This window comes from Salvia hispanica, chromosome 4 (genome assembly GCF_023119035.1).
Source record: "Salvia hispanica cultivar TCC Black 2014 chromosome 4, UniMelb_Shisp_WGS_1.0, whole genome shotgun sequence".
NCBI lineage: Eukaryota > Viridiplantae > Streptophyta > Magnoliopsida > Lamiales > Lamiaceae > Salvia > Salvia hispanica.
In genome coordinates this window covers 25,860,522-25,885,650 of record NC_062968.1, presented here as the reverse complement: position 1 = coordinate 25,885,650, position 25,129 = coordinate 25,860,522, and the positions used below count along the sequence as shown (strand labels likewise).

General features: G+C 38.6%; 5 protein-coding genes across 6 annotated transcripts; 4 read left to right on the top strand and 1 right to left on the bottom strand.

Annotated features, from left to right (window-relative positions):
- The first annotated feature begins 5,143 nt into the window (after nucleotides 1-5,143).
- On the top strand, nucleotides 5,144-6,738 carry LOC125223637 (60S ribosomal protein L9). The gene is made up of 3 exons (XM_048126874.1): nucleotides 5,144-5,586; nucleotides 6,276-6,398; nucleotides 6,487-6,738. The coding sequence occupies exons 1-3, from the start codon at nucleotides 5,212-5,214 to the stop codon at nucleotides 6,571-6,573; spliced, it is 585 nt and encodes a 194-aa protein (XP_047982831.1). The 5' UTR covers nucleotides 5,144-5,211; the 3' UTR covers nucleotides 6,574-6,738.
- A 1,160-nt stretch (nucleotides 6,739-7,898) lies between these two features.
- On the top strand, nucleotides 7,899-10,115 carry LOC125222520 (probable L-type lectin-domain containing receptor kinase S.7). The gene is made up of 2 exons (XM_048125181.1): nucleotides 7,899-9,334; nucleotides 9,430-10,115. Exons 1-2 carry the CDS (start codon nucleotides 8,089-8,091, stop codon nucleotides 10,038-10,040), a joined length of 1,857 nt encoding a protein of 618 aa, XP_047981138.1. The 5' UTR covers nucleotides 7,899-8,088; the 3' UTR covers nucleotides 10,041-10,115.
- A 2,557-nt stretch (nucleotides 10,116-12,672) lies between these two features.
- On the top strand, nucleotides 12,673-16,344 carry LOC125221864 (stomatin-like protein 2, mitochondrial). Of its 2 annotated transcripts, XM_048124174.1 has the most exons (10): nucleotides 12,673-12,971; nucleotides 13,573-13,816; nucleotides 13,929-14,078; nucleotides 14,496-14,553; nucleotides 14,660-14,752; nucleotides 15,023-15,121; nucleotides 15,293-15,384; nucleotides 15,515-15,574; nucleotides 15,673-15,954; nucleotides 16,220-16,344. In XM_048124174.1, the coding sequence occupies exons 1-9, from the start codon at nucleotides 12,802-12,804 to the stop codon at nucleotides 15,928-15,930; spliced, it is 1,224 nt and encodes a 407-aa protein (XP_047980131.1). In that variant the 5' UTR covers nucleotides 12,673-12,801; the 3' UTR covers nucleotides 15,931-15,954; nucleotides 16,220-16,344. The 2 variants fall into 2 exon arrangements, with proteins under 2 accessions (XP_047980131.1, XP_047980130.1); XM_048124173.1 differs by lacking the exon at nucleotides 16,220-16,344 and having other exon boundaries at nucleotides 12,674-12,971; nucleotides 15,673-16,125.
- Nucleotides 16,345-17,738: 1,394 nt separating this feature from the next.
- LOC125221863 (UNC93-like protein 1) lies at nucleotides 17,739-20,937 on the top strand. The gene is made up of 3 exons (XM_048124172.1): nucleotides 17,739-18,460; nucleotides 19,661-20,384; nucleotides 20,459-20,937. The coding sequence occupies exons 1-3, from the start codon at nucleotides 18,010-18,012 to the stop codon at nucleotides 20,679-20,681; spliced, it is 1,398 nt and encodes a 465-aa protein (XP_047980129.1). The 5' UTR covers nucleotides 17,739-18,009; the 3' UTR covers nucleotides 20,682-20,937.
- A 1,670-nt stretch (nucleotides 20,938-22,607) lies between these two features.
- Nucleotides 22,608-23,637, bottom strand: LOC125217677. The gene is made up of 3 exons (XM_048119196.1): nucleotides 23,441-23,637; nucleotides 23,087-23,334; nucleotides 22,608-22,978 (listed from the first exon to the last, which is right to left on the bottom strand). The coding sequence occupies exons 1-3, from the start codon at nucleotides 23,600-23,602 to the stop codon at nucleotides 22,657-22,659; spliced, it is 732 nt and encodes a 243-aa protein (XP_047975153.1). The 5' UTR covers nucleotides 23,603-23,637; the 3' UTR covers nucleotides 22,608-22,656.
- Between the last annotated feature and the right edge of the window lie 1,492 nt (nucleotides 23,638-25,129).

Below are 25,129 nucleotides of genomic sequence, written 5' to 3'. Positions count from 1 at the left end.
CAAAAAGCAAGGTTCCAGCATTTGCATCCGAAATACCACAAGCTACTAGAAGCTAGTTTAATTGAATCTTACCCCCCTTTTCCATGTCATTATTCAAATTCGAGTTTAAATTTCACTTGATTTATTACCTGTCAACGCAATTATCAAATACCTGAAAAATGAACATAGAGCATGCTCTACTTTTTTTTTAGAAAAGGAACATCTATGATGTTGAAAATTTTTTTTTTAGAAAAGGAACATCTATGATGTTGAAAATTATATTTATTCTCATAATTGTAATTGTATGTGTATGATAAATTGTGTTGAGGGAATGGCCAAGGAAATTTTGGCCATTTGAGTTTTCAAAAGGAGCTTTATATTAGATTGAATGGTCAAATACATGATTTGGTTGGTTTTGAGGCCATTGAAGAATTTGCCTCACGGCCTTAACTGATGTAACATAAATTAATTAATTATGAGTTAAAATGTCAACAATTAGAGTTTACTTTTGTGGTCATAACCTTTGTATGAGTTTAAATGTCAACAATTAGAGTATACTTTTGTGGTCATAACCTTTTGTATGAGTTAAAATCTCAACAATTTTAGTATACTTGTGTGGTCATAACCTTTGTAAATTGTCTCTTTAAAATCCAAGTGTGCAATTTTGTGTCATTTTATTTATACGAGCATCATTCACGTAAGTGGTTCCCGTTATATATATTTAGTTGATTTTAGTACTTTCAAAAATTTTACTGGCAACATTAAATGAAATAAATTATATAAAATCTCAATTTATTTCGTTAATCATTTATTTAAAATTATAGAAAAAATGATAAATCGAGTTTGATTTTTGGTAATTTGTAAAATTAAAAATTCAGTAAAATTTTTTAAGTATTAGAATAAATAAATATTTGAATAAAGATAATACACTAATACACTATACATTTCATGTATGGCGTTTTCTCGATCCAAAAAGCACAGTCGCTCAAATCATATTGACGAGCTAAAGTTACAAGTTACACATTAAAAGAAAAGATACTGACAAAGCAACAACACAAAAGATTATGTAACAGTGATATGCATAAAATCAAAAACACTAACCTACCAAAAAAATGCTGTGTATATTCCCTTATGTACAAAATAAGCATGTTGAATATATAGAAAACTATACCAAATAAATAAATAATACTCCCTCCGTCCCCCATTGAGAGTCACACTTTTCCATTTCGGTCCGTCCCCAATTAAGAGTCACACTTCATTTTTACCATAAATAGTAAGTAGGTCCCACATTCCACTATCTCAATTCACTCACATTTTATTATAAAACCAATATAAAAAAATGGGTCCCACATTTCACTAACTTTTTCAACCAACTTTTCTTTACATTTCTTAAAACTCGTGATCCGGTCAAAGAATGACTCCTAATAGGACGGAGGGAGTACAATACTCCTGTACTATATGATAATACTAATAACTATTCCCTCTGTCCCACTAAAATGAAACGCTTTTCTTTTTGATTGTCCCATTAAAAATGAAACGCTTTCTTACAATAGAAATAACTTTATCTCTACTCTTTCCTCTCTCTTACTTTACTCTCTCTTCTTTAACTCACAAAACAACATTACATAAAATCTTGTGCCGAAAAGCAAACGTTTCATATTTATTGGGACGGAGTGCTACATAGTATATATAAGTACAATTTCTTAGGTACAACGTAACTGTCGTTCACGTGATTAATATACTAGATCAATGCTATGGTCAGCTTTGCTTTGAGCCAAATCCTTCTAGATTACAAAAAATGTTTGGCTTAATTTCATTGTTTTGCTTCAATGTAGGATATATTATTAAATGAAGTATCATGATTAATTTATAATTCTACACGTAATTATGAGAAAGGCTCAAACGTTATAATATACTAATAATGTATATTTTTCTTTATAACATAGAAACATTAAAATATAGTATTATTGTAGATGTATGTAATTATTTATGTGTATGAGAGTGACATATAGCTTAGCTAGGTGACATGAAATAATGGTTGGCACACCCAGTTAGACAAAATTCTATGAAAAAGAGAATATGGATACAACATAACATCTCCCCTAAATAATAAACCAAACTCATTTTCTTCTAGAAACATTAATTTGACCATTCTTAAAATAATTATATCAATAATACCTGCACATACTTTATAGTGCGTGCTTGTTTGTACTATTATATCATATCATATGATTAGTATCTCATATTCCTTTTTTCCTTATTTTACAGCACAATTCATTTTCTTTAAATAAAAAATAAATTAATGTTTAACTAATCTTTTCTAATTACAACTCATTTATACTCATACTAAAGCATTTAAATTTCAATTCAATTATCAATTACAAAATCATTAATCAATAGGAAAGTAAATATTAGCCTTATAATTAAATTTTACTCGTAATAAGAGCAGCCGCAGCGGTGAGAATTTTGGTGCTCGTCCGTCCGTGCCAGCGGCACGGCGCTGCTCTTAGCTAAGAGCACGTCCGTGCCGCTGAGCAGCCCTACGTGGCACGCTCTGATTAGCCAACGTCATAGCCGTTGGCAAATTCGTTTTTTTATTTTTATTTTTAAAAAAAATTGAAATTTATTTAAAAAAATGTTTTAAATAAAAAAAAATATTTTCCCACTTCCCAAAAAATTATATCCGTTTTCTACCCACTTTTAATTTATTTTTCAATTTTTTTTCCCTAAAATTCACATTTTCATTTATAAATACTCCCACTTCAACACAAAAAAAATCACATTCTCATCTATTCTATCATCATTCATCTACACTCTCTCATCTTTTTTCCTCATACTCTCTCATCTAAATTCCCATCCCACTACACAATGTCCGGCTCCGGCGATCACCCCTCCGGCAATCGCGGTTGAAACCACAATTGGTTCGACTCCGAGGCCGGATATAGTCCGGAAACCCAATTACGGCCCCTCCTCAAACCCAAGGTTCGCAAGCTCCGGGTGGCTACCGTCCTTACCCGTTGCACGGCCTAAACGCCTCCGGGTTCGGGTGGGCACCCGAACCCGGATCGGGGAGGGAGCAGCAGCCTCTACTCCTATTCCTATTTACTGTTCCTACTCCTCCTGTTCGTGGCATCCGCACCCCGTACACTCCGGGTGAGATGATGGCGATGTTCAAAGCCTACTTGGCAGTCTCCGAAAATCCGGACATCGGCACGAACCAAACCGGGGATACGTATTGGTGGCGCATCACTCGCCTCTACAATGAAACCCGGCCGGCGGGACCATATATCGCAATGATAGTATGGTTCGCAATTGCATCTACAGATGCAACGAGGCAATCGGGAAGTTCCAGGGGATTTACCTCCGGGGAAGAGCGGTCGGCGGGGAGCGGCACGAGCGAGCTCAACATCATCACTGCCGCTTTGGCGGCATACCTACGGGAGGAGTTCAAACCGTTCAAGTACCTCGATTGTTGGCGGGAGGGGCGCCAACACCGAAGTATAGGGGCGGCATAGTAGCATCCTCCTCCAAAAACGGTCCAGGTCGGTTGCCCTATCCGACGGCGCCTCCGATGATGTGGCTACCCAGCCTTGCCGGAGCTAACTTGGGTAGCCCCGACGCTGGCCCGAGCAGTTCCCGCCCGCAAGGAAGGAAGAAGGCGGCGGCCAACCGCCCCAGCCGTCGCGCCTCGACTCCATCCGCCCCCGCCCCCCCCTGCTCCCTTTGTGCCTCCTCCATCCCCGAACAACACGTTGTTGGCCATCTTGAGTCAACTCTATATGAACGATACGTCTCGGATGACTCCGGATCAACTTGCAACACATAAGCAAATGATCCGGGATCTCAAGAGGCAATTGGGGATAGAGGACTAGTCTTCCACGTGTGTAATTATTAATTTGTAGGATTTTAATTATGTATTTTTTTTATTTTCTAGGATTTTAATTATGTATTTTTATTTTTTAGTATTTTAATTATGTAATTTTTATTTTTTAGGATTTTAATTATGTAATTTTTATTTTTTAATGTATTTTTATAATGTAGAAATGTTTTTAATAATTGAAGTATTTAAATTGAATAATAGAATGGTGGGACCCTTGAGCTTGTCCTTAGCTAAGAGTACGGATGTGGGTGTTGTGCTTTTAGTTAAGAACAAGGAGTAAAAGTGGGTCCGGGTCCACTTCCGTGCTCTTAGCTAAGAGCACGGATGGGGATGCTCTAGTCCTGAGTGTATCTTAATCCAAGGGGGAAAGATTGTGAAATAATCAAAGCAGAGGTTGCCCATGTGATTTCAGTTGCTGGTTCTAATTTTTTATGATTGATTTAAGACAAAAAAGTGACATGGAGAGAGAAATGTTTTTAAAGCGGGGAGCATATGGGAGGAAAATAAGTTGCTTGTAGTAGTCTACTTAAAGCAGTCTATTTTGTTTTTTATATAAAAAATAATTTATTTTAATACTGTATTTAATATTTAAGATGAATACACTACTTAAGTCTCAAAGGCCCATCTTAACTTTTATTATTATGGTGCTGACTCTCAAGTGTCACGCTGTCCTAATATTAACTTAATGAAGGGTGGTGCTTAGTTTATTTTATCTAAGTCAAATAGCAATTATTCAATCTTCAAGGCATATTTGACATATATATGTAACGACTTAGATTATATTTTCGTCCATTTAGCAAATAAGTCTATATGTAACGACTTAGATTATATTTTTCACTAAAAATACTTCTAAGCTTTTTCCGTCGATCTATCTCTTACTTTATCAATTTTTCATTAAAACTCATGTCGTTCATAATTAAGATTAACCGTGCATGGATGTGAGTTATGTGAAATGAAAAATCAACTAAACATAATATACTTTGTTATTTTCCTAATGTATAAAAGGTGTTTATAAAATCAGTAACACTTATTGTGGTATCTAGTGCAAAATTAAAATTAGAATTTGAGAAATCATTAAAAAAACAATCATGTCATTAAATTGCTTTGAATTTGCTCGAACCAAATATAGCCCAAAATCAAATAGGCCGACCCAAAACTAAGTGGGCCCTTCTCCATCTAAATAAGCCCATTAACCTAAGAAGGCCCATACAGTAACTAAGCTCAAGCCCAAAGAGAAAGTAGGGTTTAGCTCTTCATTTTCTTGTATATATCGTCGTCTCTCTCTAAACCAAACCCTCCTCTGCAAACCCTACTTCTTCAATCCGCACGCCGCCGCACTTCCAACCGGAAAAATGAAGACAATCCTGTCGTCGGACACCATGGATATTCCCGATGGCATCAAGATCAAGGTGAAGGCGAAGGTGATCGAAGTGGAGGGGCCCAGGGGCACGCTATCGAAGAATTTCAAGCATTTGAACCTCGATTTCCAGCTCATCACCGACGAGGAGACCGGGAAGAAGAAGCTGAAGATCGACGCCTGGTTCGGAAGCCGGAAAACCACCGCCTCCATCCGTACCGCGCTCAGCCACGTCAACAACCTCATCAACGGTGTGACCAAGGGATACCGCTACAAGATGAGATTCGTGTATGCTCATTTTCCTATCAATGCCTCCATCACTAACAACGGCACCGCTATTGAGATCCGTAACTTTCTCGGAGAGAAGAAGGTATCATATTTTCTGCTTTACTCAATTCATTTTTGATTACTAAGTATTTATTAGCAATTTTTATTTATTTTCACGAAATTTATTTGTATCAGCGCTGATTTTGCTGTTGCTATTGCTGATTGTTGCTTTTTCTATTTGATGTGCTGGTTTTGTACTGTTTCTGAATATACGTTTGAAGCTTCAACTGTCTTTTGCAATTAATTTGTTGTTGATTCGATATGCTAATCTAGAAATGTGATTGAAATGAGTAATGTGAACTGAATATTTATATACTAGTGGTACAATTGCTGGTGTTTTGATTTTGAACTAGCTGTTTAATTGATTGTTACAATGTTCATATGTTTTCATGAATCGTCACTGTATTTGTTTGTGCCATTGCAGCTTGTTTGATTACTCTGTTAATTCTGCTTGATTGTTAATGTTTCTTATGTATCAAAGATTAAACTGATAATGTTTCTGTATCTGTGCACAAATGTATATGTTTTGAATATGAACTAGCTGTTTTTATGCTTTGCATAATGTTCACATCCTTAGTAAATGTAGTGGAGTATAGTAGATCATTTTGAGTAAATTGTCTTCTTTATGTTTCGATACATTGATTTCTTGGGTAATTGAATAGTTCTCCACTACTATTACTTATTTCATTTAGTTTAGCTGTGTTGTGATTTGCATTTTGTCTTCTACAACAGGTGAGGAAGGTTGATATGCTTGAGGGAGTGTCGATCGTGCGATCTGAGAAGGTGAAGGATGAGTTGGTGTTGGAGGGTAACGACATTGAGCTCGTTTCTAGGTCTTGCGCCTTGATTAACCAGGTAAAATGATATCCAGAAACTCATATTACAGTTTTGATACTTACTTGCTCTTTTATCCTAACCACCACTCATTTTGTTTCTTCGACAGAAATGCCATGTTAAGAACAAGGATATCAGGAAGTTCCTTGACGGTATCTATGTTAGCGAGAAGGGAGCCATTGCAACTGAGGAATGAAGTCAGATATTTATGTTTCAATCAGTTATTCCCATTTTCTTGGTCTTGTTTTCCTGCTGACTTCTCAGACTTATATAGAAGATGAATCTCCAAATTTTGTGTTGTCACAGATTGACTCTATTGTTATTGTTTTATGGTATTCTAGTTTTATGTTGCCTTTTCTAACTATAGGAGTTTATTTTTATTCTACTTTTTCACAGAATTTTAATAGTGCTAGTAATTTTTAACAGTTACTACAGATTTAGGAGTTTCTTATAAGTAATTCCTATCTTAATTTATACCATTTTCTTCAAAACAAAGTAATTTCTACCACTATCTTGAAATCACAAGTAATTTATACCTCATTATTTTTGTGACTATTTTTCGTAGGTGAGCCTTGATTTGATAAAATTTAATTTTTGCAATTTGCCTTCCTAATATTATGAAAATACACTGAAAATTGTGTACCTAATAATTTTAAAGAACTGCGGTTGCATTTGTATACTTGTTTATGTGGATGGATACCAAATGTGTTGTTTAGATGACTCAGGTTTGGGCACACAGATTTAGTTTTTGTCTAGATTGTTTTTGCTCTATCTTCTTTGTGGTTTGTCTTCATTTAACACATTTTATTAACCTTTAATAATTGTAGATAAGATATGGTCACTTGTTATAAACAAAATGAAGCCAATAATTAGGCTTGTTTTTTGTGACAATCAGAATCTGAAACTACTATTTGTAGGCCTGTTCAAATATCTTATAGTACTACTACTACTTAGCACTTTAGATTTTAAATTTATTAATCATTCATGAGTGTATAATGCACCTAACTTCCACTCATCAATTACTACAAAATATCACATACAAAACCTAACAAGTGGGTTAAACACTATCATTTGCATAATGGGGACGAAAAGGTAAGCTTGAAAATTGAAATATGCTTGTATGCATGACTAATTATTGAAAAAAACCCACGAAATTTGATTAAATTTCAAATAACTTTAAAAAAATTCATGAAATATGATTAAATTTTAGTAATAGTTAACTATAAAAATAAGCCGAAATAGGTTGTATGCATTTGGATTTTACGTGTAATTATCTCACGCCAACAAATTTTGATCACCTATGTGTGAAACTTATATTGTTAATGATTATCAACCAAATGATCTTGTTCTCTTTATGAACAGACGATATCGTTTAACTCATCGAGAGTGACATCTACTACTACAATATAATGTTTCGGCTTTTGTATCAGAATTCAGATACAATTCCATCAGGAATGTCCTTTGTGAGATAAGTGCAAATAAATCAGAACTTCATGCACCGATTTATGAAATTCTGGAGTATGATTTTTTCTCTTATATTGTTTCGACCAGGCTTGATTTGATATTGACACTTATCGCTACCAAATTATTGATAGGAATAGGACCACACTAGTAAAACACCATACATACGTCTCTTCCTCAATCCTATCACATGGCCATGTAAATGCAAAATCATCCTCTTCTTCTTCTTGTTCGATTAATTTCTTGAATCATGTTACATCTCTTCATATCAATCATCCTATCCTCCACAATCCTAGCCCAATCCTCCCACAACAACCACAAGCCCGGCCCCGAAATCACCCTCAAAAAGAGCCTCTCCTTCCCCACCTTCGGCCCGAACAACATCAACCAAGACATCACCCTCTTAGGCAGCGCCGCCATCCCTCCCCAAGCGGGCTGCATCCAAATCCCCGACCCCGAAAACCCCCACTCCTCCGCGGGCCGGGCCATCTACGCCTCCCCCGTCCGCCTCTTCGACCCGAGCTCCTGCCTCCCGGCCTCCTTCGAGACCACCTTCTCCTTCCGCATCCGGGGCCCCACGTCCGGGGGCCTGAGCTTCGTCATCGCTCCGGACGAGCTCACCACGGGCCGGCCCGGCCCGTGGCTCGGCATGCTCAACGACGCGTGCGAGGACGACCTCAAGGTCGTCGCCGTCGAGCTTGACACCCGCATGAACCCCGAGTTCGGCGACCCGAGCGACAACCACGTCGGCGTCAACCTCGGCAGCATCGTCTCCGCCGCCTCCGCCAACGCCTCCTCCGCCTTTGGCGTCCGCCTCAACGACGGCGAGCTCCACCGGGCCTCGATAACCTACGACGGAACCAACAAGTCCTTGTCCATTTTCATCGGGCCGGGCTTGTCCGATGAAAAAGCCCGGCCCGAAAACACAGTATTTTTCAACAACATTGATCTCTCACCTTATTTGAACGAATACATGTTTATAGGATTCTCCGGCTCCACCGGCGACGACAGCCACCCTCAAATCCACAGTGTTTGCTCTTGGAACTTCAGCTCCGCCACCCGGGCTCGCCTCCGGGTCCCCTCGCCGGAGAGCTGCGCGAGCAAGATAATGGTCGGAGACGACGGCAACATTCCGAGCAAAACCCCGAGCAGTTTCTATATCTTCGTCGCCGCCGTTGCTCTCGTGCTGATGATCATGATCAGCTTGTTCTTCAATCGAAAAAAGGGGGAGAGTTACGAATTCTCGGACGAGATGGCGGTCGTAGGCAAGGAAAAGAAGCGGCCCGTACCTCCGAACCGGGCCCGGAAGTTCAGCCTTGCTGAGATTCACTCAGCCACAAGAAGATTTGGTGAATCCCAAGTTCTTGGCAGTGATAGGAATAGTGTTACTTATAAAGGGAGCTTGTTGAATGGATCCAATGTGGTGGTGAAGCGGTTTTCGAGGGAGGTTGTAATCCCGGTTCGTCGGAGAATGATGGAGGAAGTTAAAACGATAGGTCACTTTATACTCATATCAAATACGGAGTAGTATTATTATAGATGGAATTTTAGAAACAAAAATATCATTTTATTTTTATTTTATTTGGCACAGGTAAAATCAGGCATCCGAATATAGTTCCTGTAAGGGGATGGTGCTTTGATAATCAAGAAACTATAGTATTATACGAGTTTATCGGAAATGGGAGTCTGGACAAGTGGTTGTTTGGGTTCGGGGTAGTGCCTTGGACGCGGCGATTCAAGGTGGTTAAGGCTAGTAGTGTGTTCATTGATGTGAGCTTTAGGGCAGTATTAGGGGACTTCGGGTTCGTGTTGTCGCTGGGTGAGGCGTCGGCTCGGTTCGAGGCGATGGTTAGCCAGAAAGTGGATATTTTTGAGTTTGGGGTTCTGATGATGGAGGCTGTGTCGGGTCGGGGCAGGGAGACCGGGTTGCTGGATTTGGCGTGGGCGTTGCATGAGAGCGGCGAGAAGGCCAAGCTAGTGGATCGGAGCGTCAACCCGGATCAAGCGGTTCGGGTCATGGATGTCGGGTTGATGTGCACGTTGAATGAGAATAGAGGGAGGCCGAGCATGGAGGAAGTGGTGGGGTATTTGAATTCGGAGACACCGTTGCCCGACCTGCCTACCACCCGACCCGTTTCACTCTTCCCCTACAGCAGCACTACAGGGTTATGCAGTGCCTACTCTTGTGCTTCATTCAAATAACGTCTCATAATATTTTTGTATACAAATACTCCTATGTGAAATCCAATTTTTACGAATAATACTAAGCTATAGCTATATTATTTTGTAAAAAGTGCTACATACGTAAATTGTTTTGTAGAATTAAAAATAAGCTATATAGGTTTGTTAATTCTTAACACTTGTTTAGCGTTACAAAAAGTATTCTAAAACACCATATGAGCGTAATGTAAATTGCTTGAAAATTTTTGTATACAAACACTTGTTTAAAAATTTGTATAAATTGCTTGAAAATGTATTTAGCCCTTATCAAATTAATGCTTAAAAATTAGGATCGTAAAATTAGTTGAGTCTCATTTAAAGCTAGAAAAAGTACTAATTCTAAAGCAACAACCTTTCTAATCACCATATTATCTAAAATTTATTAGAACAAAATTAACTATTGATGCTAAACATGAAATACTATAGATTATGAAGATCATATCCGGCCTCTAAACCCCAAACATGTAAGGTGTTCGGTTGCCAAAATTAAATCCCATGATTAAATTTGTATCATGTTTGGTTCATAAGATTGAACCCTACAATTTAATCCTAGATGGATAGTCACATGATAATTAATCATAGCCTTCCCCCTCCAACTAAAATAATCTCACGACTTAATCATAGATGAATAGTCTCGTGATAATTAGTTATGGCAACCGAACGCCACCTAAGCATTTAGCACAATTCTTCACTGATGGCTCGAATTCTCGATAATTAGATGAAATCCAACTAACAACCTAATTGATCCTAGAGATGCAATGTGCATATAGTGTGATCTTCGTGCATAAATTGATTATTGAAATTGAGCAAACTTTATTTATTTTTATATATTTAGGTGGTGTTCGGTTTCCAAAATAAGAGCATCTCCAATGGTGCATAGGCCAGCAATAGGCCAGCCATTCTCTCCCCTGCCACGTCAGCAACATTAAAAAATCCACCTGCCACATCAGATTTAGGCCAAACATAGGCCAGTAATAAAAATAATTCAAAATATACTACATTTACGGAATTAAAATTACGATTAAAATACGGAATTAAATTTACGAGACATATACGGGAAAAATAATCCATTCCATTAAAAAAAATTACAAAGATTTTTAAAAAAAAGTACATGATTTTTTTTTAAAAAAAAGGGCTTCAACACACGAGCCCCGCCACTCTCTATCTCCTCGTCGCCGTCTGCCGTCGCTCCCCGCCGCTCACGGGCCAACACACCGTGGTATCTCGAGCCCACGTCGCCAACCCGTTAGCCGTGCAGCCTCGCGATTTCCAAATCAACCCGCATGCTCTCGAGCATCTCGCGAAGAAACATCTTCTCCGTGGTCGGGCGGGCGGTCCTCCACTTGCAAGACCTTGTACATCCGATTCCGTATGGTTACGCGAATGGAGCCTTCGTACTCGAGCAAATGTGGCGGGTGGCGAGGACGGAGGACTAGACCTCGCGGGCGATAGGGATCCGCCCTCGGCACCCCGTTGCGCCCGCTTCATGTCCAACCGGCGGGGGCGACTCGGCAAATGAAGGAGGGGATGGAAACCTCCTCGAAGATCCTGGGGAGGTCGGGATCCGCTTGCTGCCGCTTCGGGCCAGAGGTCGCCGCTATAGTTCGGGCCGTCGCTTTTTCGGGCCACCCAAATGGGCCGTCGCACCTCATTCGAACTTCTGAGTCCTTCAAAGAACAAGAAGCACTCCTTAAGGTGAACTCCCTATACTTCCCAGCCCAAGGTGAACCGACCCGACGATCCTCCGGCGCTCGTCCTCATTCTCGCCCACTATCACCGAGCCGACGGAGGGCGTTGGGCGCATAAATTCGCAAACGGCCCACCGCGGCCCGGTGCGTTCCCACCCCTTCCGGACCTCCTCCCCGCCGAAGTCCTTCCCGTGGCGGCGCAAAGGCCTCCTATAAAGCAGCCTCCGATCTTCGCCACATAAATGACGATCCGCCGGGGTTGTTCGCAACCGCACGGATCGTCGCACACCTCCAACCACCCCCGGCCACCCCGGCGTACTCATCCTCCGTCCACTTCCTCCGGCCGGGGTGCCGTCGACCGCGGGCTGCGATGACTCGCCGACCGGCCCGCCTTCCCCCTCGTCTTCTTCTTCGGCGCGGCCCGCCCGGCCGGAACGGAGTATCCGATCCCCGAGATCGATCCACCATATCATGCAATGACAGTAAGGTCATCGCGTGCGAACTCGCGGCTTCCACCGGGATCGACGTGTGAGACGAAGCTCGGCAAAAAATCAAGCGAGGGCCGATATACGGCCTGTCCCCCCCGCTGACCCCCGGCATCCCGCCCCCGCCACATCATCCCCATCATCCTTCGGCCGTCGCATCCGGGGCATACCCCCCCCGGGCGCCGCCGACCGGGCGCTGACTGCCCGCCGCCGGGCATAAAAGTCTAAAATAATATCAAAATATAATCTAGGATTGAGTTTTGAGATTAGTTTAGTCATGTGTTTAGGTATGACTAATTATCTATGATTATCATCTAGATTGAATCTCATGAACCAAATACACTACAAATTTGATCCCGGATACACTCTTGTAAATCGAACACCACATATAGTACTACGTGGCTATGTCATAACTCATATGTGTACAATTTCTCTCCATCAAATTTTGTTCTCTCTTTGTCGACAAGGAGTCTCTCTATCTCTCTTGTTCGACAAGCCATTTCTGGGTTTAGCTAAGGGCTTTTGCCGATTAACATCGCAAATCAATTCACTCAGATTTCCAATTCTAAGATGAATATCATCAAATCCAACTCTCTCAACAAACTCTGCGCCGCGAGGTACCTCCGATCGGCGATCGATTCACGCGGAATCGCCACCGCTCCTCCGCGCCTTCTCAGCTCTCCGACCTCTCGCTTTTCGACCGTCCGCCACATTCGTCATTTGCGCGACCCCGACATGAGGTAGTATTTCTGAATTCTGATGGCATTTTATGTAATTATTGTAGATTTTCCCTCTCACATTCCGTTCTTCTGTAGCTCGTTAACTTCATTTGTTGCGCATTCTCATCTATTTATTGCTAGCTGCTGCTAAATCACCGTGCGATGTTTATGCGACATTTGCGATTTACTTCGTCTTGGATTTTCTTCATCTTCTAATGATTTTATCTATCTGATATGAAGTATAGTATATTCCAGTTGCTCTATGTTGGTTGATATGAATTAGTCCTATTCCTGTCGCTCTATGTAATTACTGTAGATTTTCCCTTTTACATTTCGTTATGCTGTATTTACTTTATTTGTTTGTTCGATATGCATTCTCATCTATTTATTTGTAGCTGCTGCTAAACCACTGTACGATATTTATGCGACATTTATGATTTACTGTCTTGGATTTTCGTCTTCTTCTAATGATTTTTATCCATCTGGTATGAATTCTATTATCCTGTCGCTCTATGTTGGTTGATATTGCTCGTGCTGAGTATCACCTATGACTAAATCGATTTAATATTCAATAGAAAGTTTTAGGCAGTTTGATAAAGTGTTGTGGTAAATTCTGATGAAGGTATGAAACCACACCGCCCATAAATTGGGGAGTTCGTATTGTACCAGAGAAGAAGGCATATGTTATTGAGAGATTTGGGAAGTATTTGAAGACTTTGCCTCCTGGAATTCACTTGCTGGTTCCAATGGTTGACAGAATTGCTTATGTGCATTCACTAAAAGAAGAGGCAATTCCTATTCCTGATCAATCTGCTATTACCAAGGACAATGTCAGCATTCTAATTGACGGAGTCCTCTACGTCAAGGCATGTAGGCATACGATTTTGTGTCTTGTTATTTGACATGCTCATGAACATTATGATCGAGTTTATGAACTGTTCACAACTTCACAGTCTATTTCCTTTTAAAAAATTGCAGATAGTGGACCCAAAGTTGGCATCATATGGGGTTGAGAATCCATTGTTTGCTGTGATTCAGCTTGCGCAGACTACTATGCGAAGTGAGCTAGGTAAGATCACACTTGACAAGACCTTTGAGGAAAGAGATACTCTCAACGAGAAGATAGTGGTGAGCTATATTAATAACTGGTCTTTAATTTCTGCTTCTTTTGTTTAGTAGGAGAATGAGGATCTTTGGCTTTGCTGTCCTAATGTGATGGTTTATGCTTCTTACGGTACCATGTAGTATCATTACTTGTGAAAATTACATTGAACAGCTGATAACATGTTGTCAACTCTACTACCTTGTTTGTACGTACTCAGTACTACCCTGCACTCATCTATTCTTAAATGTTTTTTAAAGCAAGACCCGGTGAGCTAGATTAAGTTAGTTATGGGATTTGAATAACTCAGATCTGTTTCTCATTAATGCAGTTGTGTACTTGTGTATTCATCTGCATTTTTGCATATAACCAAGAACTGGAGTTGATTTGGCTTGCATCTTACGCACATAGTGTACTGACTATTCTAAATGTGTGTGGTGCAGATTTCCATCAATGAAGCTGCGAGAAATTGGGGTTTACAATGCCTTCGATATGAAATAAGTGGGTAGATTTTATTAGAAGAAATGTATAAGGTTGTAGTTGCAAATAATCCTTCAAGTTTCTGCTGCATCTTATTCATTTTCCGGGGTCCTTTTTACCAAATTAGGGGATATATCTCCTCCACGAGGAGTGAAGGCTGCCATGGAGATGCAAGCTGAAGCAGAGCGCAAGAGGAGAGCTCAGGTTTTAGAATCCGAAGGTACTTTATTGATTTGCAAGCTGTAGTAATGCCATATCAAGCTCGGAAGTGATGGATTTATTGATTTGCAAATTTTCTTGACATGAAATGATTTTGTTTAATTGATTTATTCCAATTAATACGTCTGAAAGAGGTAAAAGAAAGTATCACTCTTATATGGCCAATAATGAATAATTGCATGCCAACTCATGGTGTTAGCATATAAGTACTATGTAAGAAATTCAAGACGCTTCTTTCCATTCATGAGATTAATTGTCTGATCTTACACAGGAGAAAAGCAGTCAAATATTAATATAGCAGAGGGAAAGAAAACCTCTGTGATCCTTCAATCTGAAGCTGCGAACATGGACCAGATAAACAGAGCTCGAGGTCAGTTATCTAATTCGTGTTTGTTCTTTTCAGTTGGTCCTACAATTTCGAATGATTACTTACTAAATTGATATTTTATGCCAAAAAATGAATTTTTATAATGTTAGGTGCTTCATGTTAAAAATTTAGTCCCTGAAATATGCTTATCCCTTAATATTTTTGCTATATCAGGAGAAGCAGAAGCTATTCGTGCTCGATCACAAGCAACTGCAGAAGGGATTGCTGTGGTATCAAAAGCCCTCAAGGAACATGGTGGTTTGGAGGTGAAGTTGTCTTCTTTACGGACCATTTACACACACCTTGAGACACACATACACACATTATCTGGATTGTAAGAAAGCTATTCTGCTACGCATGATCGAAATTTCTGGCCTTAATGCATCGCGTTTGCAGGCAGCAAGTTTAAGAGTTGCCGAGCAATATATTCAGGCCTTCGGTCAGCTTGCAAAGAAGGTAAGTTCGAAAGATCTATAGCTTAGTGTAATAGTATTAAATCGTCAACTTAGAAATGATTGTTTTATCGAGTTCATTCTTTCATACGATTCTTCAAGGGGACAACTATGTTACTACCCTCGGATCACGGCCAACCTGCCAGCATGATGGCCCAAGCCTTTTCGATATACAAGAACATGATTGGTGATCAGCTTGGCACCCGGCCAACTGAGAGTTCAGGATCGAAAGCTGAAACAGAAGACACTAATTCACATTTGGAGCTTGATGCCAAGAGTTCCCCGACACCTAACCCTGAGGGCGACAAGCGCTTGAGTGCACCTGTTTTCACACTACAAAGCACGGAGAACAAGAATTGAAAGAGAGGGCGTCGTAGCTTCGAGGTTCCATTCTTAACTGACTGTTTCCTTTTGAGAAAGCTAATGAACTGATAGCTATTTTTTTTGCATAAAGTATATTGCAATCATATCATCTTTTAACTAGGCAGCACCAAAATTTTAGAAAAATAATTGGCCAATTTTCAATATATATTAATCTTCTCTTAGGCATGTAAATCGTACTCGTCTTTTAAAATTTCTTCGTTGATTGGTAATCATGTCGATTTTACTGCATTGTTGCTTGCTCGTCGTGACACTAGAATATTTTCAGGCGAGATTTCTTCCTCGAACCATGTCGTTTCGATAATGATGTTTATTGTATGAAAATAGTAAAAGGTGAAAATAGTGATTTATTTGACAATCGAACCTTTTAATTCAAGTACACATTTTCATTTTCTTCTCTTTGTTTATCGGTTGCATTATTATGATGTTATTTTTACTTCTCGTTGCTTAATAATGCACGGGTTAAATTTTTAATCTCATTGGTAAAGCAACAATAGTAATAATAGTATTTCATTTTTTTCTAATTCTTTCCCTTTCTCTGCAATAAATTCCCGTCGCATTCTCTTGGCTGCATTTGGTCTTGAGTGGTCCAAACGTAAGATTCCATTTTCTTGATTGGTAAAAAATTTGTGAGCTGTTTATGGTCACGTACTTTAAGAATGAATTATTGTTATTGTAAACGAAAGTTATAAAATAATACTACTAATTCTGTTATGAATAAAAGTTATCGTTCCTATGAATAACTTCGATCATATTATTCTTTGCCGGCCGTTACTAATTTGTTAGTATTCCCAATATACTTAGCGTTGACGCCAAAATAATTCATTTTCTTCTACGTAAACGTCTTAATAAATTATTGACTAGCATACTGAAATTATTTTTGTATTTAGTGATAAATGTCTACTCTATTGCCTATCATGGCCCGAAAAGTCATTCTTGGTGGACAATTATATTGAAAATGATATTCTTTAAGAAGAGTTGATTGTACATTTCTCTCCATCAATTAAGACGATACTGAATTTTTTTTCTATTACTGAAAGTGAATGATTGTTTTATGCTTTTGTGTCGTTATACTTCATTTTCATACTATTACGAGTGAAGATTTACTTGTCTTGTAACTCGTAAGGATTGTCATTTCCATATACAGGTCTTAAGTAATTTTCCAAGGTTTTTAATTTCATATTTGATGAATAATTAAATATTTGCACCCATGTGAAGTGTGAACTAAAAAAAGCTATCTGGAGCTTGAGCCTTGAGCCATTGATCTGTGTATGATCAACAATGATTTAAAAGATGTTATACAAAATCTTAACATAAAAGACATTATTGAATATACCATACACATAAAATATTTAAAGGAAACATCATTGTTTATGATTAATGTAGTTTCTAAAAATGTGAAACATAATTACACAAACAAATTCCAACATAACCTCCCTTATATTATTATTATTATAATTACTATCATTATTATCTCCGTCCAATAATATGCGTTCCACTTTTATTCAGCATAAAATTTAAAAAATGTATAATAAATGAAAGGAATTAATAGAATGTATACTTATGTAATAATTGCAGATAAATTAAAATAGAAAAATGAGACAATGCGTCTTAACGAGGGAAGGAGTATTATTTAGTCAACTATGAACCAACAATATAGAACAAATCAACCAATGCATGAACAACAAAATATGTTTTAAGGGAATCTTCCAATAAAGTGAAAATCCCTACAAAAGATTCACCTGCATAAATAGAATATTCACAACTATTACCAGCCTGCAATTTCACTCAAATCCAAGACACAAAAACCATTACAACATCAAGAATTGCAATAAAAAATGAACTCTTAAAATTTATTGTTTTCACAGCAACGACGACTTCCCCAATCTCTCCATTTGGCAGTTGCTGCTTCACTGTAATAAATAAATTCATCATTCTCAATCTCAATCAATCAAATCCCAACTTAGCAAATCACAAAATTGAAAAATCCTCAGTTTAAATCCCCATTTCCACACACCCCTTTTCCCTCCCACCTCTAAAAATCCAATCTTTTTCCCAATGGGCGCCGGAGATCAAGAATCCGGCAACCTCCCGCCGGAAACCGCCGTGAAACCCTCCCTCCTCCGCCACAATTCCCCTCTAGTCCAGGTGATCCTGATCGGATTCGTGTGCTTCTGCTGCCCCGGCATGTTCAACGCCCTCTCCGGCATGGGCGCCGGCGGCCAGGTGGACCCCACCGCCGCCAACAACGCCAACACCGCCCTCTACACCACCTTCGCCGTCTTCGGCGTCCTCGGCGGCGGAATCTACAACATCCTCGGCCCCAAGCTCACCCTCGTCTGCGGCTGCTCCACCTACGTCCTCTACGCCGGCTCCTTCCTCTACTACAACCACTACCAGCACCAGGCCTTTGCCATCGCCGCCGGCGCCCTTCTCGGGATCGGCGCCGGCCTCCTGTGGACCGCGCAAGGGGCCATCATGACCTCCTACCCGCCCCACGACCGAAAAGGTACTGGTCTGACACGGATATCTATTCCACATCATCTAATATACTTTATCTTTATTATTAAATGACACGAGATTTTAGAACTGACTAGCGTTCAGATTGAATGGCTCTATGAAATTAGGTCGATGCTTCCACATACCATGGATAACGGCCGAAACATCTCTACTTTTCCTCGAGAAATTTTTGGAATTCCCAATGCTTAGCTTTCTATTCCACTTTGTCTAAAATAATTCATCTTTATTACTCCTAGTCTCATTGACACGAGATGTCAGAACTAACTAGCATTCGGATTGAATGGCTCTATGAAATTAGGTCGATACTTCTGCATACCATGAATAACGTAGGAAACATCTCTACTCTTCCTCGAGGAATTTTTGGAATTCCCAATGCTTAGCTTTCTATTCCACCTTGTCTAAAATAATTTATCTTTGTTACTCCGCAGTCTCATTGTTAAATGACATGAGATTTTGGGTTGAGTTGTTGAGTTTATAAAAATAGAGAGAGAAAAGGTAATTGACTAGCATTCAGACAAAATGGCTCTATGAAATTAGGTTGATACTTCCACATATATGGATAATGTAGGAAACATCTCCCTTTTTTTCCCACATATATGGACCATGTAGGACACATCTCCTTTTTTCCACCGGAAATTTTTAGAATTCACACTGTTTAGCTTTCTATTCCATCTTGTCTATACTGATTAGTCTTATCTTTGTTAGTTATTGCTCTCTTCGTTTCAATCAAGATGACCAAATTCTTGAATGACACAGATTTAGGGTTGAGTTATTGAGTCTATTAAAATAGAGAGAAATTGACTAGCATTCAGACCGAACAAATCTATGAAATTACGTTAATACTTCCACATATTATGAGTTACTTAGGAAACATCTCTATTTTTCCCTGGTGAATCTTCAGAATTACCACTGCTCTCTGATCATAAAATAAAATGTGAATAGCCTGTCCTCCTTCCGGTTCTTTCGGTGCTCGAAGCGGTTGTCTTCCGATCCCCATACTAATGAACTCAATCACTTGATATTGTAGAGTTAATAAGAAGAGAAATACACAAATGTTAGTACTATTTATTTCTATATATTGATTTGATACTTTGTATTCCCACGTGTTATAAATATGTGTGGAGTCTTTGACAGTATTTAACGAGCATTATTCCCTAAACTCTCTCTGTTTCATACATTTATGTATCAGGTACCTACATTGCCTTGTTTTGGAGCATTTTCAATTTAGGTGGAGTGATTGGAGGCCTAATTCCATTTGCAATGAATTTCCATAGAACTGAGGCAAGATCAGTCAATGATGGCACCTACATTGGCTTCATGGTCTTTATGACAATTGGGACTTTGCTATCTCTCTCCATTCTCCACCCGAGCCGTGTCGTTCGTGACGACGGGTCGAGGTGCACGAACATCAAGTACTCGAGCGTGGGGGTCGAGGCTCGGGCGATTTCCCGGCTGTTTCTCGACTGGAGGATGCTTCTAATGGTGCCTGCTTCTTGGGGCAGCAACTTCTTCTATAATTACCAATTCAACAATGTGAATGGGGCATTATTCAATCTTAGGACAAGGGGTTTGAACAATGTCTTTTACTGGGGTGCTCAGATGATTGGCTCTGTCTTGATTGGTTATGTGATGGATTTTAGTTTCCGGAGTCGGCGGGCCCGGGGGCTGTTGGGCGTCGCGGTCGTTGCGGTGGCGGGGACGGCTATTTGGGGCGGGGGGCTGGCGAATCAGCTCGGTTATGACCGGAGCGACGTGCTTCTGAAGCGTATCCGGCTGCTCGATTTCAAGAGTGGGAGTGATTTTGCTGGGCCTTTTGTGTTGTATTTCTGCTATGGTTTGCTTGATGCCATGTTTCAGAGCATGGTGTATTGGGTGATTGGGGCATTGGCTGATGACACTGAGATTCTTAGCAGGTTGATTTTCTCGAATCCCGATGACGGTTTTTTGGGGTCATGATGATGGCTTATTGATGTTTTTTTGTTTGTAGGTTTACGGGGTTCTATAAGGGCGTGCAGAGCGCGGGGGCGGCTGTGGCGTGGCAGATCGACTCGCACAACATCCCGTATGTGAACGAGCTAGCGACGAACTGGGCACTGATGACGATAAGTTATCCGTTGCTGGTTCTGTTGATCGTGAAAGCTGTGAAGGATGATGATGAAGTTGATGGAAAATCGAAGGGAGACGGGACGATCGTCCCCGGGATCCATTGATGTTTTTTTTTGGTGTTGGGATTGAATGTTTTGCACCTAGGGTTGTTGATCAAGAAAATATGCTTGTTCATTCTTGTGGAACATTAATGTGTTCCACTTGAACAAGTGTTGTTGATTGTTTTTGTAACTGTCGGCTTTGGTTCATAGTAGATACAAGTAAACATGTTCATGGTTGTAACTGTCGGCTTTGGTACCGGAAATGTTGAAACTGTACCAGAACCCTAAGTTTATGATATTAGCGACCAAGTTTTAAGTCTGTGGGAAAATATCAAAATTTTGCCTAAATTATGATTTTATGAATCATTACTGCAAGAAATAATTATCTTAGTAATATTATAACGGGCTTAATCTTCAGCAGTATGCCAGTATTGGTTTTCGCTTGGGCTTTGAGTTAGACTTAATTGGGCCGGGCTGCAAGGAAGGCTCTTTTAATCCTTGGGCTGAATTACATATTCCGGGCTACCTATTTCCATATCCTCATTTCATTTGATTTTTAATTTTATATGGAAAAAATTTGAAAAGATACATATTTTCAGAAAAGATATTAGAAAATAGTAAAGTAAAAGTAATTAGGGATGAGTGTGTTTGCAAATATTGAGTGTGAACAAAGGATATAAATCTAAGAAACTATATCCTAAAATGAAACACTATACTTTTCATGAAAATTGAAAATGACACTAAAGAAAGAGTAAACAAGTTAGAAAATGTTCATATGAGAAATCTTAATTATAGTGACAATGGAGGATTATTTTTAACCTGAAGAGCTATATATTGAGTGTATTTTCTTGTTAGACAAATATTTATAATAAAATTAATTTCACAATGAATCAAATAACTTTATACTCTCAGGAAATTATTTCGGTTCTAACAAAAAGTAATTTTAGTGATAGCTCAACTCCTAGTAGTTTACATATATTGTTTTTGATAAAATATAATTAAATTGGGGATTAAACCAATTTACCACACAATAAGCAGCTCAACAGTATAAGATAGAATGACACACTTGCTAAGTCTAGAATTAGAAAAAGAATTTAAATAATCAATAAAATATGCATTACGTCATGGCTCGAAATTAAACATAGCTTAAATTATTGGTCCCTTGTTCTTTACTTAATGAAATAAACACTTCTATATTTAGGTAAAGTTTTTGTTCTTTAACTAAAATTCTTTTTTAAAGAATAAACAATCTTTTTCAAATGAACTGATCTTTCTTATTTTCTATATACGTGAATTATTTACTATTTATTATGAGAAGATAATTTAAGCAACAAATTGCTTTAAGAAAATTACAAAAGTTGACTGAAAACTAATGCAACTTTGCTTTAACAATAAAGATAGTTAGTTAGTTAAATGTAGTAGAAATATTTCTACATAGATATTTGAATAACGAAAAAAAAGTAGAAAATACAAAAGATGATGATGATAAATCTTTTTGTCATTTTGTCATTTCAGATTTACCAAACCACTATCTTGAAATAACATAGACATAGATTAAATATATAGTTAGGAATTATCCAATGACTCTTCAGTCTTGTAACATTTTTATATGTGACTTATTGGCTTAAAGTTGGTCGGAGTTTTATATATTTTTATAAAATTGTGTGTGAATTCTTATGCAAAAATTCAAATTCGAAAAAACTACACGCACAAACAAAATTCTTTATAAAATCTTAGTATTTTTTTGCATTTGTGTTTCGTGATTTTAAGATTTAGTCTCATTAGAAATTAGGACAACAACCTCGACTAAAGATACTGAAAGAGGAATAGAAAACAAATGAAGGCGGTGAATGTATTTTAAATTAAAATCGTCAAATTATCTTGTAGTATTTGAATTGCTATGTAAAAGCTCTGTGATTATCTGGATTCGAGAACGCATACATTTGTGTTTTTGCTTACTTACTCAGTTGGAAGAGAGAGAGAGAGGAGAAAATAAAAACTATGATCGATGTATTTATAATCAGACAAAAAAAACCCATCAAACATGAGGACTCTCCTCGTCCTCCTCCGCCTCCTCCTCGTCCTCCTGAGGAGCGACGACAGTCCCGATATCCGCGGCCACATCAAGAAAATGAAGCAAAAACACAAGTACAACACTGGACACAAACATATGAATGGGCCCAAAAATCCAAAGAAACAATGGCAAAGACAAGTAGAAAGCATGTAAGCCCATCGACCAGAAATAGCTTCCCCTGTTCACCACCCTCCACACGTACTCCTCCGTCACCGGGCACTCCTTCTCGTTGCTCCGCCCCCGCCTCCTCGGCACGTTGATCAGCACGCTCGCGTGGCTGTAGTACCTGAAAGGCACACAACGATTTACATATCATCAGATGATGACTTCAATTCCTAACACTACTATTATTACGTTATTAGATGATGACATGGATTCCTAACACTACTATTACCTGATCGACTGCACGTTCAATAGGAACGCGCACAGGAAGCACACGAGGATCGAGAAGAACTTTATCGACGACCCCAGCTTACTGTTGTCCCCGTACACCGCCGCGACCGGCCGCCGCCCGCAGCCTCCGCCCGACATCAGCACCGCCATCACCGAGCTCAGCATGATCGCCGTCGACGCCAAAACCGTCGACGCCATTATGTTGTTCCGCAGTGTCTGGACCGACAGGATCCCGTTTTTCATTGGATCCTGCACAACTCAGTCGATAAGACATTTTTTCAGTCTCATGAATGAGAAACATTTATTAATCCTTTTTTAACATAAAAAAAAGTAAGAGAGAGAATGACAGAAAAACCTCCATCATGGCACGGATCCAGAGGCGGCGGTTGGCGGCGTTGATCCCGATGACGGTGGTGTCGGGATGGCGGATTACGCGGCGGAGGAGCCACGCGTGATACGCCGCCATCACCAGCAGCCCAAGCGGCACCAATGCATAATCGAGAGTGTATTTCTGCATTTTTAGTGAGAGAAATTAAGAGAAGAGATGAAACACAAAAGCACACCTCAATTAAACTAATTTTTTTGGATTAGTGGTGGGTTTATGCTAAAATGAAAGTATACATACAAATTTGTTTAGACTTATAAACATGCCTTAATTAGATTATTCGGTTTAACTGGAATGCTTTGTTTAATGTGACATTGTTGTCATAAGCTTAACGTGTAATAAGAAAATATAAGAAAATTAGACTATGAAAGAACACAAGTAAAACTAAACTATTTGTACAAAAATGGCATTATAGTATGTGAAAATGTAGATAATTTATTTTCCCATTGCCATCTATACGAGTTCGTCTTCAAAAATCACAAAATTTGGCCATGTTATGATCTCTTCTATACTTTTCAAAAAATTTATTACACAAAGTTTTAGTTTTTTTGCAATTTTAGGTCATAGTATTTGATTTGTGAAAAATGTTTCATTTTGACTATCATGAGATAAGTTGTGAAAAATTGAAACTTTGTCAAGGATTTACATGAGCTTTAATAAATTATTAGGTAGATATTTAATTAATTAAGAAAGTATCTCATTAAGGTCAAATAGTGAATTAAAGAGCGTACAACACTAAAAATAACATTTAGGCTTGTCAAATTGAGTACCCGCGGATATCTGATTTAAAAATTTCAGGTACCCGATTCCGAATTTCTCAAAATCTAATACCCGATACCCGATACGAAAATTATTTCGGGTACCTGGATACCCGACTCGAGTATCCAGTCCCAATTTTAGATTTTTTTAAAATTATTTTTTTAAGAAAACTAACTACTACAAACTTTTAGAAATACAACTTGTAATTCGAAATTTGATATAAACTTGAAGTAGTTCAAAGTTAAGAGAAAAAAAACGGAGTACTAAAATTTAATTATTTAAATAATAGAATAAATAAAATTAGAAAAATCGGGTAATTTCAGTATACCCGATTGGGTATTGGGTTGTCCGATACCCAATAATCCAAAAATCCTATACCCGAACCCGAACCCGATCCCGAAACCCGAAAAATTGGATATCGGATATCCAATTGCCTGATATTTCGGGTTTAGATATCAGGTATCCAATACCCAATATCCATTTTGACACCCTAATAACATTATCTCTATTAAAATACTATTCTAGGTAGATATTTAATTGGCAAAGAAAGTATCATCAAGGTCAAATAGCAAATTAAATTGTGAAACATATTTTTCTTTAAAATAAGAAGCTTAGTAAAGGTGAATTATAACTAGCTAGTGATATTAAAAAATAAAGTCACACAATGTGAATGCCTAATCTACGTAATTGTTTCACATTTATTATGGAGGAAAAAAATATGTTTTAGATTATACCTCAGCTATTTTAACTTTTAATTAGTACTTCATATGTGAACATTTTCAAAATATTAATCAATTTATGTTCAATTATTATAAATAACATTTTCGATAAAAAATTAAATCATCGATACTATATGCATACATTAATAATATTCATATATAGATTCAAAATGCATTTATA

What these genes read in the sequence shown, in the direction of transcription:
- LOC125223637 (XM_048126874.1), top strand. Translation starts at nt 5,212, where the DNA reads ATGAAGACAATCCTGTCGTCGGACACCATGGATATTCCCGATGGCATC. An exon ending in ACTTTCTCGGAGAGAAGAAG is followed by an intron (nt 5,587 to 6,275) that starts GTATCATATTTT and finishes CTTCTACAACAG; the next exon opens with GTGAGGAAGGTTGATATGCT. An exon ending in CTTGCGCCTTGATTAACCAG is followed by an intron (nt 6,399 to 6,486) that starts GTAAAATGATAT and finishes TTTCTTCGACAG; the next exon opens with AAATGCCATGTTAAGAACAA.
- LOC125222520 (XM_048125181.1), top strand. Translation starts at nt 8,089, where the DNA reads ATGTTACATCTCTTCATATCAATCATCCTATCCTCCACAATCCTAGCC. An exon ending in GGAGGAAGTTAAAACGATAG is followed by an intron (nt 9,335 to 9,429) that starts GTCACTTTATAC and finishes TATTTGGCACAG; the next exon opens with GTAAAATCAGGCATCCGAAT.
- LOC125221864 (XM_048124174.1), top strand. Translation starts at nt 12,802, where the DNA reads ATGAATATCATCAAATCCAACTCTCTCAACAAACTCTGCGCCGCGAGG. An exon ending in ACGGAGTCCTCTACGTCAAG is followed by an intron (nt 13,817 to 13,928) that starts GCATGTAGGCAT and finishes AAAAAATTGCAG; the next exon opens with ATAGTGGACCCAAAGTTGGC. An exon ending in ATGCCTTCGATATGAAATAA is followed by an intron (nt 14,554 to 14,659) that starts GTGGGTAGATTT and finishes TTACCAAATTAG; the next exon opens with GGGATATATCTCCTCCACGA.
- LOC125221863 (XM_048124172.1), top strand. Translation starts at nt 18,010, where the DNA reads ATGGGCGCCGGAGATCAAGAATCCGGCAACCTCCCGCCGGAAACCGCC. An exon ending in CCCGCCCCACGACCGAAAAG is followed by an intron (nt 18,461 to 19,660) that starts GTACTGGTCTGA and finishes TTTATGTATCAG; the next exon opens with GTACCTACATTGCCTTGTTT. An exon ending in GACACTGAGATTCTTAGCAG is followed by an intron (nt 20,385 to 20,458) that starts GTTGATTTTCTC and finishes TTTTGTTTGTAG; the next exon opens with GTTTACGGGGTTCTATAAGG.
- LOC125217677 (XM_048119196.1), bottom strand. Translation starts at nt 23,602, where the DNA reads ATGCAGAAATACACTCTCGATTATGCATTGGTGCCGCTTGGGCTGCTG. An exon ending in GGATCCGTGCCATGATGGAG is followed by an intron (nt 23,335 to 23,440) that starts GTTTTTCTGTCA and finishes TGAGTTGTGCAG; the next exon opens with GATCCAATGAAAAACGGGAT. An exon ending in TTGAACGTGCAGTCGATCAG is followed by an intron (nt 22,979 to 23,086) that starts GTAATAGTAGTG and finishes TGTGCCTTTCAG; the next exon opens with GTACTACAGCCACGCGAGCG.